Below are 20,918 nucleotides of genomic sequence, written 5' to 3'. Positions count from 1 at the left end.
TGGTAGGTTTCCCTAGATGGCTGCCAAGCCTGTGACCAAAAGCGCAGGTGACTCCCTCGCAAAACCATGTCTTTTTGTGATCAATACTTTTGAAGTCTCCACAGTACGTATTGGGAAATTTCTGTTGCTATGTGTCCCTTCGTGCCGGCTGAACTAGGGTCTAAAATCCACAGGTAGGCACGTTGCGAAAGAAGGGTCTGTTTTCCTTGCAAAAAATTATGTGACCACATTTCTTTTATTTTGGACCGTTTCCTGTTGCGGGCTGTAAACCTACCCACATAAGTGGGGTACCAATTTTATCGAGACACTTGGTGGAATGCTGGGAGGTTGGAAGTTTGTGGCTCCCCACAGATTCCAGAACTTTCCATCACAGAAATGTGAGGGAAATGTTTTTTGTTTTACAAAGTTTGAGGTTTGCAAGGGATTCTGGGTAACAGAACCTGGTGATAGCCTCACAAGTCACTCCATCCTGGATTCTCCTGGGTGTCTAGTTTTCAAAAAATATCCATGTTGTATTTTGACCCATTTCCTGTCACAGGCTTTAGGCCTACTCACACAAGTGAGGTACCGTTTTTATCGGTAGACTTAGGGGAACCCAGAATAGTAGAACAAGTGTTATTAGCAGCTGTTTTTCTAGGCATTTCTGCCTTTGAAAATATAACACAGTGGGTAAAAAAGACATTTTGGAAAATGCCCCCTAATTCACATGCTGGCATTGCTACCCACAAATTCAGAGATGTGCAAATAACCACTGCTTCAAAACTCCTTATCTTGGTCCCAATATGAGAAATACCTACGTTTCTTTGATACCTATTTTTCTCTCCTTATATTTTACCAAATTAATTGCTGTCTCCCCGGTACACAATGAATAACCATTGCAAGGTGCAGCTCAGTTATTGGCTCTGGGTATCTCGGGTTCTTGGTGGACCTACAAGCCTGATATATCCCCGCCAACAGAAGGGTCCTGCAGACATAACAGTATATTGCTTTAAAAAATCTAACATAGTTAGAAGTTACAGGTGAAAATGTAGGCACAAATGACTGTTGTTTTGAACTAATTTTCAATATATTTTATTTCAACTGTTAATTTCTATAGGAAAACCTTGAAGGATCTACACAATTGACCCCTTGCTAAATTCAGAATTATGTATTGTTTCGTAAATCTATTGCTTTCCGGGATCCATTATTGGTTTTACACCCATTTCTACCACTAACTGGAAGGAGGTTGAAAGCACAAAAAATAGGAAAATAGCTTATTTCCTAATAAAATGCCAAAACCTTGTAGAACATTTTGGTTTTCTGACAAATAAATGCCTGTTCGTGAAAGCTGGGAAGATCATGATTTTAACCAAAAAAGGGAGTGGCACAGGGGGACAAAAGGCCTGGCAGCGAGGAGGCTAAAGTAAAGGGTGATCACAGGGCAAGGAGGATGATGAGGACCATGAAACAGGCCAATCCTAATAGCAGACAGTGCGTCAATAAAACAATACATTATAAGGAAGAAGGATGTAAGGAGGAGGCTGCCGGGAACACTTGAGTGTAGATCAACATAATCCATGCAATCCGCCAGCGTGGCTCCCGGCCCCACTGTCCACAAGGGAAATGTAAATGTAAATGTAAATGTATTTGAGCTTATATAGCGCACAGCTACCCGCAGTGGGTTTCCCGGCGCTTGCTTAGGGAACCCGTCCTGGTATTCCCCTGTGAGATAACCCCGGCAGGGTATCCACAAGGTGAAAGCCAGGCATCCCGCCGCGAGGGGCCGTTGTGGAGATTAAGCAAGCTATTGCCCAGAGTCGCAGAGTGTGAACCCGTGAGTCGAGAAGGCACCGGAGCGAGAATTATCGAGTCGGTGGAATTTTTAGCCCAAGACCCGCCGAGGTGGGGAATTGAACCCTGGTCCAGGGCCGATCTCAGCTTCCGGGTCTGCCGCCTCTAACCCCTGAGCCACACTTCTCCACAAAGATCACATCAACAGGAGGATGTACATCATACTTAGGTACAATTGTACATGCACCAACCTACACAGGCTGCAATGGCATGCCTGTATTCAGAGTTAGGAGGGACCCTTATGGGTGGCATAACACATGGTGCAGCCTATGGGGGTCCCCTGGAGTACCTAGGCCCTAGGTACCTAGTACCATATACTAGGGACATACAAGGGTACACCAGCAGCCAATTAGGAATGTACCAAGGTACTCACCATAGCCAATTTAGGAAGGAAGCACAGTGACTGGGGCCCTGATTAGCAGGATTTCAGTCAGACTAATCAGAAAAAAACTGTATGACACCAGCAAAAAGTGGGGGTAACCATGAAAGCAGATCCTACTTTCCCACACCCCCACCCCTTCTCCCCACTCCTCTAGAGAGTAGCATGTGTAGTGTGTTGTCCTCTGCTCGTGCACAGTGCACGGGAGTATGCAGCCACCTCTTAGTGTCCTTAGTTACAATAACAATGGTCAGAGTCTATCGATTCATTAGAACAATAAATGTTAAACAAGCAATAGATCAGGTATAGAGCAAAACAATGTTATATCCAAAGTGTGCTTATGTTATTTATTCATTAATTCAAGCACAGTATTTGACAGGTACCTGGTTCAATCCAATGGGTACCTGGGCATAGGAAATGTCATTACATGCAGACAAAAGAAATATACTTATTCAATTTACGTCATTGAATCATATACACGTCAGTGGACATTAGTCTCATATGAATATACCACTTAAGAGCTTCAATTAAAGAAACAAGACAAACGTTTTACACCAATTATCTACATAAACGTCGCGCTCAAAGTGATAGAAGTGGGGAGACAGTTAGGTAGGATAGGTGTGATGGGGAACACGTGAGGACTGGGTAAAGGTGGTTGTGACTAGAAGCAATCACAGTGGGATAAAAATAACCCTTTACAGTCTGTAGTTAGATCTGAAGTTCCAAATATGCACATATACATAGGATTCCAAGATACCTTTGCAGTGGGCTGTTAACACTCGGCTTTGCAATCAAGTGCTTTTTCCGCCAGGCTCTCTCACTGCCCATTCGGCGCATTACCAGGCCGGCACCCTTGACCTTTTTACTGAATGGTTCCAATTTGTCTTTCCCCCTACAGACTCTTGGACCAGGGCAACGTTCCCCCCGGTAAGCGACTGTTTAATGACCACCCCTTATTAATCTCCTTGTCCATATTCACCATTGAGTAATTCTCTCCCTCATATTCCACAGAATTCCTTGTAATTGCCTAGACTCTATCCCAAGGTAAGTCCACAACTCCATGGGCAACAGCATGGTCGCGTCCCTTTATGAGCTAGAGCAAATTATACCCTCTTCTTTTGCTCCTAGAAAGTCACCCGAATTAATACTCTCACCAAAGCGATCCTCAGCTTACCCTTAGCTGCTCCACTTCCCTCACAAGTTTGCATGCTGTGTCCATAAACATGACCTTTCTGTCAAAACACCCTTCAATGTCTCACTCCTTCACAAGTCTCACCAACGCGACGTTCACACTTTGAACTGACGCAATTCACAATTTGCGGGCACTTCGAATATGGTACCGTTTCCATCACTTACACTTTTCCTACCACAGTCAGCATGGTTATTGCCGTCAGTCTTAATAAATGCTACTCTGCCGTTCCAACTATAGGCAAATTCACTGTGTGTCAATGGCATGTACCGCACCTCGCCACTTTGAACACCCTGGCATGTGATGAGTGTGGTACTATTTATGCAATTGAGACAAGCGAGTAACTAATTGACATGTTCAAATTCTTTTGTCTCCCCTTTTTCCCTCCCTATTCTTGTATTATGTTCGTTCCTTGTTTTAATGTACAACAAATTTATGTATGTATAGGGGTTCAAGCTTAATTATTAATTCTTTAGGCACTCATTTTTTGTCCTGAGGATGAACCAATAATATGTGAGGTTCGAAACGTCGTCGACAATAAGTACACTAAATGCAGAGTTAACATATATTTTGAGCATGCATATGTGTATAATGTGGATTATCATTTTGCAATTTTAATTGTTTGATAACCTATCTTTGCCTGAATATTCCCTCCCTTCTGTTTGTTCCCCAAGTGTGTTGGTTGGACATCGGCTGGTGTCCCACTTCCATCGCACTTTGTGCTCCATTCCTTTGTTTCATATTTTTTTCATCAAGAAATTAAAGTGTCCGGCTGGGCATTCTTAACAAAATAGTTCTATCTAATCTATATTTATTGTCTCAATTCCCTTCCTTTTCTAAGGACCGTTGTCTTTTGAAAATTAGGTTGAAGCCTAGCAGGGAGCATTCAGGGGTAGTTGACAGTGCATGATCTGCAAGTTCTGCTATGGTGGCTGTAACCTCGAGCCATGACACCTGTAGTGGTGGGCACTCCCACACCATATGTTAGAAGCCATCGTCAGCCAGTTTACAGCACAGACACTCTGGTGTCGAATCAGGAAACACGCTCTTGATACGGTGGGGGGAGAGTTAACTGTAATGTGTGTAGTTAAATTGAGTGAATTGGAATCGGGGGTTCCACGACACTTGGCTAACATGTTGTAGCGCCTGTATGCATGACTTGAGCGGTTTCGGGAGCATAGCGTTCATCTAGCCAATGCAGTCCCCGTGTGCAGCTGGTGAAAGGTCGATGGTCGGCATTTAAAACACCTTCCTGTTGCTCTGTTCTTCAAACAATCGTTAAAGATTGGCTGCGGTGGAGTGCTCAGTGCTGTGTTATTGGAAGCTAGCATCCTACTTTCCGCTACTATATCTCAGAATATTACTGAGCTATAAATGTTTTATTTCTGTCTAATCTTGGCCTGCACCCGCTCTACATGTCATAGAGGGAAAGCTGCTGAGGAATTAGCACACAAGCTGCTAGTTTCAGGCTCTTCGATCACAATGCAGTAACAATCTACTATCCAGCCACCTCACCTATCACTCGTTGACTCTGTGCCTGCCTTGGACCGGTAGGGAGCTCAGCTGCTTTTTGGTTAGGTTTAGGTTTGTGCTGTACAAATACCACATGCATAGCACCTTTTTCAAAGGAAGAGCACTTTGGTGACAGCAAACTTTGCTGCTGTAGAACGCAGTTGAGATAGTAAAGAACCTTGGTGGAATGCTGCACGCTTCGGATCATTTGGTGGTGCATTTCACACTGTGAAATACTTTGATTTTACGTTGTTGAGCTGTGCCTATGGCATTTTGTGTGTATTTGAAAAGCAATGCTAAGCATCTGGCCCTTTGTAAAAGCTGTGTAGGGGCTGTGTAATTGCCGGGCATGTGTGAGAGTCGCAGAGGGCACTTTATCTTTATCTTATGTGCAGGCTGAACGGGAGGGGAGGTGGGGTTGCGGTAATTTATAAAGATACCTTGAAGATGGGGACTATTGATATTGATGTGGTTACTGGACTGGAACTATTCGTCATGACCATTAAATTATTCTGGTCTTATTTCGACGGGGATTATCTGTACAGACCCCCCGGGGCTTTTAGTGTACAGCAGCAGCAATCACTATTGGATACCCTCACTGATATGGCAGCCACGCATCATAGATTAGTACTTTTGGGTGATTTTAATTTGTGGTTAAATGGCTCTCTCTTGACTCTGGTTTTTATAATGTACTTCACTCATGTGAAGGTCTTGGCCTCTTTCAGCAGGTCTCCAAGGCCACTCATAAAGCTGGGCATCTTCTTGATTTCATTTTCTCAGAAACCCATCTTCTGCATTTTGGCGAAATTCTGCCTATGGAATGGACGGATCACTTTCTGATTAAATTCTTTGTTAACTTTAATACCCTTAATACTCAGGTATCTCACTCCACAACAGAATATATCAGTAGAGATTGGAAGGCTCTCACAGGGATGAGGGGTTCTGATATTGTGTTCAAGGTCAGAGATTGTTTCTCATTAGACAAGCAAGTTAAGGAGAATTATGCCTCTCTGTGTCTGAGATCACCTCGGCCTTGGACTCTTGTGCTCCTCTGAAAAAACATAGATGTAGGGGCAGGGCCCCGTGGTTTAACGATATTTGAAAGACTTGAAATTAGCGTGCAAACAGGCTGAGAGGAGATGGAGGCGAGGCTACAAGGAGATGGACAAGCTCCTGTGGAAACTCAAAATTATGGATTATAAAAAGGAGATCAGAAGGTCTAAGGCTGACTATTTCTCTTCCTTAATCTGCAATGCCTCTAACAGCTCTAGAAACATTTTTCACATCCTGAACAGTCTTACTAGCCCTGACTATTCTAAGAATATGATACCCCCTCTCAAGAACTCTGTGGGAACCTGGCCAGGTTCTTCCAGGAGAAAATCCAACTGATCATTGATGATCCGGAGGGTGGCCATCAGGCAGCAGGGAGTGTAGTCTCTGAGGCTACGAGCGTTGACGCTCCTGTGGTGAGTGACTCTGAGGGTGTGGATATTAGCACCGCTTGTCAGGCCGCTGAATATCTATCTGAGTTTGTGCTTCTTGCGGTGGAGGATTTCAGTAGGGTGGCACGGGGTATTTCCTCCGGTTCTCCCCTGGACCCAGTATCACACAAGATTTGGAAGGAGTTTGAGGAAGAACTGTTTCCAACTCTCCGCTTGATCTGTGATCAGTCTTTAGCCAGTGGTGTGGTCCCTCCCCAATGGAAGCAAGCTCTGGTGACACCTCTGCTGAAGAAGTCTTCTCTTGATCCAGAGTGTTGTAAGAACTATAGGCCTATTTCCTTGTTGCCGTTCCCGGCCAAGATTGTGGAACGTGTGGTCAGTAACACTTTTTCTAGGCACCTGGAGCAACATAACTTGAAGGAGGAGGTCCAGTTTGGATTTCGGCCAGCCGACGGTACCGAGACGGCCTTGGTGACCTTTATGGATGACTTTCAGAGGTGGGCAGACAGGGGTCAGGCAGCAGTGCTGATCCTGCTCAACCTGTCTGCAGCCTTTGATACGGTCAACCATGAGATCCTGCTAAGAAGATTGAGCAAGGTTGGGGGGAGGGGCTGTGCCTTACGATGGTTTCAGTCTTTTCTACAGGACAGACAGCAGGTGGTGTCCCTCCCTCCTTTTCAATCTGCCTTCTCCAACGTGCCGCATGGTGTGCCACAGGGTTCGGCAAAAAGCCCTATTTTATTTAATATTTATTTGAAACCCCTGATTGCGGTCATCAAAGCATACAATATTGACACTGATGACACGCAGCTGATTCTCTCCTTTGAGGGAGAGGAGTCAACATCAGTTGATGTGTTTCACAACTGTCTGCGGGACACAACCCGTTGGCTTAAGGACAACTCATTACAATTTAATGCAGGGAAGACTGAGGTGATTTCCTGCTCAGTGAGCAGGATTCCTCATGTCCTTCCTTGCAATTTTTGGCCCTCTGGTAATTCAACCGCAGTTCGGCCTGTAAAAGCGGTCCGTAACCTGGGCATTATGTTTGACAACAAACTTACTATGGAAGCTCAGGTTACAAAAACGAAAGCTTGCTGTTTTGTGATCATTAGATCCCTGCGGAAAATCTTCCCTTTGCTACCTCCTCAGGCACGTGCGCTAGTGGTAAGGTGTATGATTCTCAGTAGGTTAGACTACTGTAATGCACTATTGCTTGACTCCCCGAAGTTCCTTTTGAACAGACTAGAGAGGATCCAGTCAGCAGCAGCCAAGGTAGTCCTAGGGCTGCCTAGAAGGTCCTCTACATCTGCAGTCTTGGAAGAACTGCACTGGCTTCCTCTGAGACAGAGAGTTTATTTATTTTATTTTTAGAGTTGGTGAATTCTGGCTTCAAATGGTAGCCAGGTAAGAGATTTAAGGTCAGGGGAGATGTGGGCCCTTCTTTTTAAGCCAGTGGTGAGTCTCGCTGCCGCATTAGTAGATGCTCTTAGGGGAGCTCTAGTAGCTGTGGGGAGACCGCATAGCGAGACACTTCCGTAGTCCAGCCGAGAGAGACATAGAGCTTGAACCAGTTCTATTTCAATCTCTTTGCCTTGTCTTTAAAGCCCTTATTAGGATGGGTCCTGCGCTAATGCCCAAAACAATGTGATCGGTATATCCCTACAAGAAGACTCCGCTCCTCATCAGCGAGACTGATGAAGGCACCGAGGTTTAGGAAAGTCAGGTCATGGGTAGATCCTTTGGGGTGACAGCGGCCAAACTGTGGAACGAGCTCCCGTGGGAGATCAGACAAATTAGGGAGCTCTTCCCTTTTAGAAGAAGTTTGAAAACCTGGCTGCTCCGCAAGACTTAGTTGTCTGGCCATGTATCCGACACATCTGTACTCTGAGTTGCTTAGCGCCAGGATGCCTGCAAGGTGACAGTGCGCTTTATAAGCTGAATAAATAAAAATAAATAATAAACAGTGTGTGCTGTTCGGGGGCATTCTCCATCTTGTGGAAAGAATGAGCGCACCTCAGTATTGTTCCATTAAATGTGACCACAGTGATTTGTACAGGTGATGTTGAAAAGCTTGAGTAGGAGAGACCCATGAAAGGTCATGGGAATTACATGGTTGTAAAATCTTGTTCGCAGGTTTTGTGCTGGAAAAGCAATGTTGAAAGCAGGTCTATGCATGTGAGATTGATTGATTGATTGATTGATTGTGGGTTTCTAAAGCGCTAGAATCGACTCCCGAAGGAGTATGTCTGCGCTGTAGACCGCTGGGGAACCCGTCCTGGCTCTCCCTGTGAGATGGTCCCTACTGGGTATCTCCAAGGTGAAACCAGACATCCCCGGCGTATGTGGGGGGCCATTGTGGAGATGAGGCAAGCTAATGCCCAGAGTTGCCGAGTGTGATCCCTAGTTAGAGTAGGCACAGAGGCGAGAATTATCGAGTCCGCTGACCCTGGTCCAAGACCCTGCCGCGTCGGGAATTGAATCCTGGTCCCGGGCCGTCCTCTGCTCCCGGGTCTGCCTCCTCTAACCAGTGAGCCACACCACTCCAGGTGCAGGTGAATACATTTAAGAACAGGCCCTACCTTGTATGGAGGGCAGCAGAGGTGCAGGGTATATGGACAGAGCAGTTTGGCTTAAGTGATATTTTTAAGAGTGTGTTTGGGGTGCCTGACATAATCCAGGGGTGAAAGGGCGATAACAGGTTTGGCTTTGGCGTACCATCTGTGCTCTTGCTACGCTGATGCACCACAGCTGTCGACTAGTAGGCCGCCAGGCTAGAGTGCTATCTTGAGCTCTAAAGTTAGAGGTGAGACAACTAAACAACAGAGCAGCCCAGCTCAATCTCCTAGTCCATCCGTGGAACTCCCTCCCAAGTGGATAATACTGACAAATATTTGAGAGAAGTAAAACAACAAAGTAAGTTATAATCATTAAACTGCTGCTCTACTGCATATTGTGGGTGTAGTGGATGAAGCCAGGCACCTCTGCGAGCAGCAATATTTGATTTATGGCGCAACATCCTGATGTCCACCCTTATATCTTGAGTCTTCCTGATCCATCTCACATCTCTTACTCAAAGAGCTGTTCTTGTTTTAACAAAACCTTGACCATATGCATCTACCTAAAGCTGTAACTAGTGTATGAGTGCTATGCGAGCGCCCTTTTTTTTTACTAACTTACTCATGAACACCTTTGCTGAAATAAGTAAGATGTGACATATTGAAAGCAACTTTTATGTAAATTTCTGTGTATGGTTAAATATGCTTTCATAAGTTTGAAAAAGGGTAATCAAGAGATATTTATACAATCAATTAAAAATTGTGTATACACATTCCGTTATGTTTCCCTTTAAGTAATTTTAAATCTTTTTACTTCTGACAGAAAACAATCTTTGATTGTACGAAATGTTTCAAAATAAGGAAGATAACACTGTAAATCTGCAAAGACGAAGTCCGAAATATTGAGTTCCAGTATTCAGGAAAACATAAGTGCCGTGATAGCCAGCCGAACCAAACATAAACTGAGACATCCTGAAAGAAGGGACTAGGGACACGAGAAATTCCGTGATTCCACGAGTCTCAGCTGTGCACCATGCCTCAAAAGGAAGAAATAACCTCCAGAAAATTAAGACAACACTGATAAACCTCATCTTGTGTAAACATGTCCAATAACAGCTTTGATCATGAGGTCGGTATGAGGTGGTTACAGCAGTGCTCTGCTTCCTAAAATAATACCAGGCTACCAATCAGTGCTAGAGGTGTATTGCAAACTGTTTCAGAACAATCCACAGCAACCATTGAAAAGCGCAACGGAGTGGAGTCAGACAACTGAAGGTTAAAAGAAATAGGGGTTCCGCTGTCTAAAATACACAGCACCGTCCCAGTGTGCACCGGCCAGAAGGACGATGGATCTTTACCCGCATGCGTGCAGAACCATTATCCAGTCTAAAGACACAATCGCCCACGAAGAAGCCTTACACACATTATGAGATTGGGAAGTAGTTGGTGCCCATTGCACTTTATTCTTTAATCGGAAAACAAACGTGCAAAATACGACTCATACAGGGAATGCAAGAATAACACAAGTGCTTTATCAGTCATGTTGGCCCTTCAGGAAGTACAGTCAAGGGATGTACACAAGTATGTACCAGACCCAGAGACACTAACCAAGAGAGAAGTCTCAGACACATGCAGTGAGAGCTTTAGTTTGTCATCAATATTGAAACCCCATCAGCAAACACACACAGGGAAAACACAATTCAAATGCACTGAATGTGTAAAGAGCTTTATTCAGTTTTCAGGCCTAAAAAGACATCAACGAACACACACAGGGGAAAAACCATATAATTGCACTGAATGCATGAAGAGCTTTAGCCAGGTATCAGGACTCCAGACACATCAGCAAACACACGCAGGGGGAAAACCATATAATTGCACTGAATGTGGGAAGAGCTTTATATATTTATCAGGACTAAAAAGGCATCAGAGAACACACACAGGGGGAAAACCATTCCAGTGCATTGAATGTGAAAGTAGTTTTAATGAATCTTCGACATTAAAGATTCATCAGCGAATACACACAGGGGAAAAAACATTCAAGTGCAATGAATGTGGGAAGAGCTTTAGTCGATCATCAGACCTAAAATACCATCTGAGAACACACACAGGAGAAAAACCATATAATTGCACTGAATGTGTGAAGAAGTTTAATCATTTATCACACCTAAAACAGCATCAGCGAACACACACTGGGGAAAAACCATTCCAGTGCAGTGAATGTGGAATAAGTTTTAGTGCTTCATCAACATTAAGGAGACATCTACGAACACACACAGGGGAAAAACCATTCAATTGCAATGAATGTGGTCAGAGCTTTATATATTTATTAGGACTAAAACGGCATCAGAGAACACACACAGGGGGAAAACGATTCCAGAGCAGTGAATGTGAAAGTAGTTTTAGTGAATCTTCAACATTAAGGATTCATCAGCGAATACACACAGGGGAAACACCATTCAAGTGCAGTGAATGTTTGAAGAGCTTTAGTCGATTATCAAAACTAAAATACCATCTGAGAACTCACACAGGAGAAAAACCATATAATTGCACTGAATGTGTAAAGAGGTTTAATCAATTATCACACCTAAAACAGCATCAGCGAACACACACTGGAGAAAAACCATTCCAGTGCAGTGAATGTGTAAGAAGTTTTAGTGACTCATCAACATTAAGAAACCATCTGCGAACACACACAGGGGAAAAACCATTTAAGTGCAGTGAATGTGGAACAAGTTTTAGTAATTCAGCAACATTAAGGATTCATCAGAGAACACACACAGGGGAAAAACCATTTAAGTGCAGTGAATGTGGAAGAAGTTTTAGTAATTCAGCAACATTAAGGTTTCATCAGCGAATACACACAGGGGAGAAATCATTCAAGTGCAGTAAATGTGAAAGTAGTTTTAGTCGATCTTCAACATTAAGGATTCATCAGCGAAGACACACCGGGGAAAATCAATACCAGTGCAGTGAATGTGGAAGAAGTTTTAGTGATTCATCAACATTAAGGAAGCATCAGCGAACACACACTGGAGAAAAACCATTCCAGTGCAGTGAATGTGTGAAAAGCTTTAGTCTATTATCAAACCTAAAACAGCATCAGAAAACACACACTGGGGAAAAACCATTCAAGTGCAATGAATGTGTGAAGAGCTTTAGACGATTATCGCACCTAAAACAGCATCAGAGAACACACACTGGGGAAAACCCATTCAAGCGCAATTGATGTGGGAAGAACTTTATATATTTATCAAGACTAAAACGGCACCAGAGAACTCACACAGGGGAAAAATCAATCAAGTGCAGTGAATGTGAAAATAGTTTTAGTGAATCTTCAACATTAAGGATTCATCAGCAAACAGACACGGGGAAAAACATTCAAGTGCAGTGAATGTCTGAAGAGCTTTAGTCGATTATCAGACCTAAAGCACCATCAAAGAACACACACAGGAGAAAAAACATATAATTGCAGAGAATGTTTGAAGAGGTTTAGTCGATTATCACAACTAAAACAGCATCAGAGAACACACACAAGGAAAAATCATATCATTGCCATGAATCTAGATGTAGTTTTAGTGAATCATCAACATTAAGAAAATATCAGCGAATACACACTGTAAAAACCATTCAAGTGCAAGGACATATATATATGTATATATATATATATATATTACCTACTGGCGGTCGCCAGTAGGTAGTTATAGTTAGGATAATTTTCAATGTTAAATCTCAACATTCTATTTTGAATAACTTTGGCGCCGGTTGACGAATCTGCCTGAAATTTTCAGGAAAATGGTCTCATGGCGGTCCGGTCCTTCCCTGAAAGTTTGGGGGGGATTCGTCAAGCGGGGGCCGAGATAAAAGGGGGGTCCCAAAACGCGTTTTCCCCATGTTAATTTCCATAGGGCGGTCGATTTCACTTTTAGCCCGAACGGCTGAATGGATTTCCACCAAACTTGGCAAAATTGTAGGGACTGGTAGCCCGATGTGCCTTTGCTATGTCTCAAGATATGTGCTCCAGTGGATTTTGAGTAATTAAGGTTCAAAAAAATATATATATCTATAGCAGCGCTCCGGTAAGCGCACCGGTACGCGCACCGGGCGCGTCACGCGACTTGCGCGGAGAAAGCTGATTGGCTCTGGGGTGTCTGTAAACATTCTAAACAGTCCGGAGCGGCCGCCATCTTGTGTCTCGGTAGGATCGAGACACAAGAGGTGGCCAAAACAAAGGGGGAAATGACCATAAGGGGGCAGAGTAGACCCCCCTTGACCCCCTAGGTTTGATGTGGGGGCCATAAAAGGGCCCCACGGGGCAAAAAAAAAATAAAAAAAAATTTTGATTTTCGCGGGGTGAGCGCCCGGTACGCGCACCGGGCGCGTCACGCGACTTGCGCGGAGAAAGCTGAATGGCTCTGGGGGGTCTGTAAACATTCTAAACAGTCCGGAGCGGCCGCCATCTTGTGTCTCGGTAGGATCGAGACACAAGAGGTGGCCAAAACAAAGGGGGAAATGACCATAAGGGGGCAGAGTAGACCCCCCTTGACCCCCTAGGTTTGATGTGGGGGCCATAAAAGGGCCCCACGGGGCAAAAAAAAAATAAAAAATTTTTTTGATTTTCGCGGGGTGAGCGCCCGGTACGCGCACCGGTAAGCGTACCGGGGAGTGTACCATGGGGAAAAAGAATGACAGTTTTAAAAGTAGCTGATTAGAAAAAAATGTTTAGTTGTTTTTTTATATATACACATACATATATAACCGCCTTTCTAAGGGAATATAACACCCACATTAGATCTTACCTGCGGTATATAGATGATGTGTTCATTCTGTGGGAGGGTACAGAAGAGGAAGCTACTTTGTTTAGAATGTTTACAGACACCCCAGAGCCAATCAGCTTTCTCCGCGCAAGTCGCGTGACGCGCCCGGTGCGCGTACCGGTGCGCTTACCGGAGCGCTGCTATAGATATATATATTTTTTTGAACCTTAATTACTCAAAATCCACTGGAGCACATATCTTGAGACATAGCAAAGGCACATCGGGCTACCAGTCCCTACAATTTTGCCAAGTTTGGTGGAAATCCATTCAGCCGTTCGGGCTAAAAGTGAAATCGACCGCCCTATGGAAATTAACATGGGGAAAACGCGTTTTGGGACCCCCCTTTTATCTCGGCCCCCGCTTGACGAATCCCCCCCAAACTTTCAGGGAAGGACCGGACCGCCATGAGACCATTTTCCTGAAAATTTCAGGCAGATTCGTCAACCGGCGCCAAAGTTATTCAAAATAGAATGTTGAGATTTAACATTGAAAATTATCCTAACTGTCTTTCTGAAAAATAAATATTAGTGAGTAATGTTTAAATATTTAAATATATATATTATTGTTTCACTTTGTTTATAAGTGGCTACATGTGTTGGTAAGTAGCTACATGCGTATGTATATGGGTTATTAGATGTTTCTCTTAGTATCAGTATGAGTGTCTATATGGTTTGGTGGGGGTATTACTTAGCACATAGATGCATGAGTGACTGACTCGCTGTTTGTATGTGTTTTGAAGACAGCATATGTGCAGGACTGTATAGATGGATGAGTGTGTATATGTGTATGTTAGTGAGTGAATGACTGTCTCACTAGTGTCTTTATCAGTAACTACATATGTTTTAATCTAGTATATGTGAATATTGATGTATATAAGTGAGTATATGTGAGAGTAAGAGATTGTAAGAGTTCCTGTTTAAATAAGTATGTGTTTCTATAAGTGATTGTTTAAGAGAATAAATATGTGTATTTTTCAATACAAGTAAGGTGGAAGTGTGTGTATAACTCTATATTCAAATAAATGGATGTTCAATAGTTTATTTGCACGTGTGAGTATGTGTGTGAGTAACTTTTGGATGACTGTCGGTGTGTAACAGGATGTATAGGTGTATCACTTCATATGATAAGTGAGTATATGTATGAGTGACTATATAGAACTGTTGGTGAATGACTGGATGTGCATATAGATGGTGGAATTACTGAATTGCTTGTTGTAACTGATATGGGTATCTCCATTTTTTTTTAAATTTCAGTTTCTATTTTTGAATATGTGTTTCAAGGGTTACATTACAGTGAAAGGAGGTCTGTCACTATGTCACAAGGATGGTGTCATCAGTGATGTCATGAGTGATGTCACTGACCATGTCATGAGTGATGTAATATGTGACGTCATCAGCAGTGCATTGCACGCGCAAGTTATAGTGAGTCCAACTAACTATAACGTGGAATTTCATTGGTTTTATATCAGTAAAATTTCCAGCTAACTATAACTGGTTTTGTCAGTGAATTTAATAGGTTTTTTAAATGCTAATTCCTAACTATAACTGGTGTGAAACCTATGGTTTTTTCAGTGAATTTCAAAGGTTTTTTAAATGCTAATTCCTAACTATAACTGGTGTGAAACCTGTGGTTTTTTCAGTGAATTTCAAAGGTTTTTTTAATGCTAACTCCTAACTATATAAGACCTGAAAGCCCACCAGGAATCTCCAGTATGCGCCAGGGGACTGCATTGCAGAGAGGTGTAATGAAGCCACAACCCTTTTTACACCTCTCTGCAACGCAGCCCCCGTGCATGTTTGAAGAGGGGAAACTAATTCCCCTTGCATACTGGGGGCCCCTGGGGGCCTATTAGCCCACCTGGAACCTCCAGTATGCGCCTGGGGCTGCATTGCAGAGGTGTAATGAGACTATGCCCCTTGTTACACCTCTCTGCAACGCAGCCCACTGCCGCGTTTGCAGAGGGGGAACTAATTCCCCTTGCATTCTGGGGGTCCCTGGGGTCAACTAGTCCACCAGGAGCCTCCAGTATGCACGAGGGAGCTGCATTGCAGAGAAGTGTAATGAGGCCACACCCTTGTTACACCTCTCTGCAATGCAGGCCACTGGCGCCTTTGCAGAGGGGGGACTAATTCCCCTTGCATACTGGGGGTCCCTGGATCATATCTGCCCAAACACCGATATTCCGAACGATTGTAAATGACTTTTCTTGAGAAACATTTGGATTTGGATTATCATGTCCTATACTTTGGAATTTTTGAAAGACTGACTTTGAGGATGCTATAAATTACTCAAGTCTGCCCGAATTGTGTGGGTAAAATTGATACCTAGTCACTTTTAATAAGAATATACTTATGTCTCGTCTAACATTTGGAAGAAATATCTAGTTATATGACAACGGGATACCGACATAACTTGAAGGAAATAAGAACGCCCTGAAGAAGTTCTGTTGTACAGAACGAAACGTTTCGGCTGGCTGTGGTACATAAACTTAAGGAAAATAAAAGCATTTGAATATACACCAAGATTCAGCGCTTCAATAAGTACTCTAAGTGATATGATTTGATTGGACTCATTGTGAAAGTGGTGCTGTGCCAAACTTTGGAATATTCTCCACTACTCTCTACTACTTACTCTCTCCCACTCTCTACTACTCACTCTCTACTGCTCTCTACTACTCACTCTACTACTTACTCTCTACTACTCTCTACTACTCAGTCTCTACTACTCACTCTCTACTACTCTCTACTACTCACTCTACTATTCACTCTACTACTCTCTACTACTCACTCTGCTACTCTCTCTACTGCTCTCTACTACTCTCTACTACTCACTCTCTACTCTCTATTACTCACTCTCTACTCTCTACCTCTCTACCTCTCTACCTCTACACCTCTACCTCTCTACCTCTCTCTACACGCACACATATAGACATATATGCATATATATATGTGCATATGCATTTATATATATGTATCTGGAAACACTCGAACCACTTCCTGAATTCACCAGCGGCAAACAGGCGAGGAAAGAGACGCAGACCTCCAGAGCTTCAAGTGGGCAATATTTTATTTCAGTGACCCAACACAACGCGTTTCAAGCCCGTAAGCCCTTGATCACGTGTCACAAGATTGCATACACCATGGTATTCAATTTAAAGTGCAAAAAGCGCCCCTCCTACTGTTTACATCACAGACCACATGTGTAAGAACATGGAAAAAATACTGTGCATTGTAGCTTTCTTTTTTTGTGTGTAACAATGTAACTGCTTGTAAAATGAAACGGAATATCACATTTGGCATATTAAACACATTTATACAAGTAATCTAAAACTTGAATTTCATTAGTTAAAATATGCCACAGAACTTATAAAAAATAAATATAGTTATAGTTCTTTATATTTTAAAATTTTCTTTTTACAAAAAGGTAAAGCAACCTTTATCTATTGCCGTATTTACAAGCAGTAATTCAGGGAAAAATAAATAACCGGTTAAATCCGTTTTATCAAAATACCCTGTACAAAAGCTAAGCTGTTATCCGTTGAAATCAACCTCTAAAACAGTTTTTATAAAGTTAGTACACATATATAGTCTATAGTTATGGAGAGGGTTCAAAAAAGTGCTTATAAGTGCATCCCTTACAAAATAGTAAAGTGCAAGTGCAAAGAAAATGGTGCAAATTTCTCTAAATAATCAAATTTGGATCGAAGGGTCTGTTTTGCCATTGACCACAAGAATACATGTAAATAAATTCAAGGCAAATATAGGTATTCGTAAAAACATCCCAAAACCATTTGATTATAAAAACAGTGATGTACACTTCATTGTTTTTTTAAAAGAGAGAAATTCTACATGAGGGAGGAATATGTGCATGCTATATACATGTATTATATTTACAAGGACAAATCTATATATGTACACATATACACACACAAGACTGGGGTACAAGAACCAACGGGATTAAGACCATGCTGTAACTAGTTTGTTATTACAGAAAACTCCGCATGTCTTCCGTCGTGTTCAACCCATTGGGCCATTTGCAATCTAAGTCCAAGATATACTTGGTCTCTAATTGCCGGAGTTGGCGTTCTCTATTGCCCCCTCTTCTCTTTTTATTTACAGCGTCAATTACATAATATGAAAGACAGTTTATGTTGTTTGCGTGCACTTTCTTAAAATGTCTTGCAACAGGATATGTTGCATCGCTGTGTAAAATGGCCCTAATATGCTGCAAAATCCTGACGTGCACCTGTAGCTTCGTGCTACCCACATAGCGTAGCCCACAGGTGCACGTCAGGACATATACGGCATATTCAGTCTTGCACGTGTAATTGCCAGTTATAGGGTTGGAAGTAGTCTTGAAGGGCGTGTGATATGAGGTCATGTTGCATCCAAATTTGCACGCTCTACATGTGGAACATTTAGTGAACCCTTTCTTTGTAGGCATCCAAGTAGTGACTTTTTTAATCTCAGGGGATACTTTGTCCAGTCTACTGCCCATAGTGCTGCTCCTTCTAAAGGTGATTGTAGGTTTGGCAGCTATCCTAGTTTGCAGGATGTTGTCTGTCAGAACTACAGGCCAATGCCTATTTATGATGGACCTGATCTGACGTTCCTCTCTGTTAAAAGTAGTAATTAACCTAGGAGTGTCTAGCGTCTGATCTGGGCTGGTAACACCGGCTGAGTTGGGGCATTGTTCCTCTGTGAAAAGACTGCTTCTAGGTCTAGTTTTGGCCTTTTCTTCTGCCTCCCTAATTATTTTGGAAGAGTATCCTCTGTCTTTTAATCTGATTATTAAATCAGATTTACACTTTTCAAATTGTTCCTCATTGCTACAGATCCTTTTTATCCTTAGGATTTCTCCATAAGGAATACTAGCAATGAGGTGCTTTGGATGCGAACTGGTCGCATGCAAAGTGATGTTACCTGAAGTCGCCTTCCTGTGTAATGTACTTTCAAGGGTATTATTGTGTACAAAAATCTTTACATCAAGAAACTCGATTTCCTTTCTCTCAATGTGGGAAGTAAATCTTAAATTTAAGTCATTTTTGTTTATCTCATTTACAAACAAAGTAGCTTCCTCTTCTGTACCCTCCCACAGAATGAACACATCATCTATATACCGCAGGTAAGATCTAATGTGGGTGTTATATTCCCTTAGAAAGGCGGTTATATATGTATGTGTATATATAAAAAAAACAACTAAACATTTTTTTTTCTAATCAGCTACTTTTAAAACTGTCATTCTTTTTCCCCATGGTACACTCCCCGGTACGCTTACCGGTGCGCGTACCGGGCGCTCACCCCGCGAAAATCAAAAAAATTTTTTATTTTTTTTTTGCCCCGTGGGGCCCTTTTATGGCCCCCACATCAAACCTAGGGGGTCAAGGGGGGTCTACTCTGCCCCCTTATGGTCATTTCCCCCTTTGTTTTGGCCACCTCTTGTGTCTCGATCCTACCGAGACACAAGATGGCGGCCGCTCCGGACTGTTTAGAATGTTTACAGACCCCCCAGAGCCATTCAGCTTTCTCCGCGCAAGTCGCGTGACGCGCCCGGTGCGCGTACCGGGCGCTCACCCCGCGAAAATCAAAATTTTTTTTTATTTTTTTTTTGCCCCGTGGGGCCCTTTTATGGCCCCCACATCAAACCTAGGGGGTCAAGGGGGGTCTACTCTGCCCCCTTATGGTCATTTCCCCCTTTGTTTTGGCCACCTCTTGTGTCTCGATCCTACCGAGACACAAGATGGCGGCCGCTCCGGACTGTTTAGAATGTTTACAGACACCCCAGAGCCAATCAGCTTTCTCCGCGCAAGTCGCGTGACGCGCCCGGTGCGCGTACCGGTGCGCTTACCGGAGCGCTGCTATAGATATATATATTTTTTTGAACCTTAATTACTCAAAATCCACTGGAGCACATATCTTGAGACATAGCAAAGGCACATCGGGCTACCAGTCCCTACAATTTTGCCAAGTTTGGTGGAAATCCATTCAGCCGTTCGGGCTAAAAGTGAAATCGACCGCCCTATGGAAATTAACATGGGGAAAACGCGTTTTGGGACCCCCCTTTTATCTCGGCCCCCGCTTGACGAATCCCCCCCAAACTTTCAGGGAAGGACCGGACCGCCATGAGACCATTTTCCTGAAAATTTCAGGCAGATTCGTCAACCGGCGCCAAAGTTATTCAAAATAGAATGTTGAGATTTAACATTGAAAATTATCCTAACTATAACTACCTACTGGCGACCGCCAGTAGGTAATATATATATATGTATATATATATATATATATATATATATATATATATATATATATATATATATATGTGTGTGTGTATATATCAGATACAAAACGGCATCAGAAAACACGCACAGGAATCATTCAAGTGCAGTGAATGTTGAAGTAGGTTTTATGAATATTCCATATTAAGTACTGATCAGCGAACACACATGGGAAAAGCCATGTCATTGCAGTAAATGTGTGAAGATCTTTTGTCAACTTTCAAAGCTGCAAAGACGTCAGCCTCTCTTCAGAAGAGTGCAGGATCAATATAATAATGACGGTCGCAGAGTTCCAGCTGTGTGATAGCCAGGCCGAGCACACTTCAGAGGAGTGCAGGATCAATTATGAAGGTCTAAGAGCTGCAGCTGTGTGATAGCCAGGCCGAGCACACTTCAGAAGAATGCAGGATCAATAATGAAGGTCACGGAGCTGCAGCTGTGTGACAGCCAGGCTGAGTACTTCACTTCAGAAAAGTGCAGGATCGAAAAAAAAAAATAGAAAAAAAGTTTATTGTTTAGTTAATTAAAACCATAACAATTTAAGGCTAATAACAAATGCGAGAAAGACCAATAATATAGCAAAATACATTAAAAAAGAATTAAACATACAATCTCTACATCTCTTCATGATGTTTCTAAAAATCATTGTTAATAAAAGTTCTGTGCAGAGTGGTAGTCCATTTTTTGTTCCTCGTTGCCGTATTTAGCACAGCTTTTTAAATGCTGTGAGAAATTTATTCAGTCTACCGTTCAATGGTGGATCTGAGGGATTTAGGCACGCCGTTTTTGCAGCTCTACAGGATCTAATGCCTCTGTCATTAAAGCTTGATTTTAGGATCCTAACTCGTTCTTTATACAGATTCTTGCTTATGCAAATTACATGGATAAAATCTTCTTTGTGAAAGTTGCACAGCAGACATGAT

General features: G+C 42.7%; 1 protein-coding gene across 1 annotated transcript in view; it reads left to right on the top strand.

Moving 5' to 3' along the window:
- LOC147737191 (uncharacterized) overlaps positions 1-12,309 on the top strand; it is a 41,552-nt gene extending 29,243 nt beyond the window's left edge. Inside the window, exon 4 of the mRNA XM_086919048.1 lies at positions 9,731-12,309. Coding sequence (XP_086775174.1) covers positions 10,448-12,133 — 1,686 coding nt within the window. The 5' untranslated portion in view covers positions 9,731-10,447 and the 3' untranslated portion in view covers positions 12,134-12,309. The remainder of the gene's footprint in view (positions 1-9,730) is intronic.
- The last annotated feature ends 8,609 nt before the right edge of the window (positions 12,310-20,918 follow it).

The sequence above is a fragment of the Lissotriton vulgaris genome, chromosome 1_1 (assembly GCF_964263255.1).
Source record: "Lissotriton vulgaris chromosome 1_1, aLisVul1.2, whole genome shotgun sequence".
Classification (NCBI taxonomy): domain Eukaryota; kingdom Metazoa; phylum Chordata; class Amphibia; order Caudata; family Salamandridae; genus Lissotriton; species Lissotriton vulgaris.
This window is presented reverse-complemented; position numbering and strand designations above follow the sequence as displayed.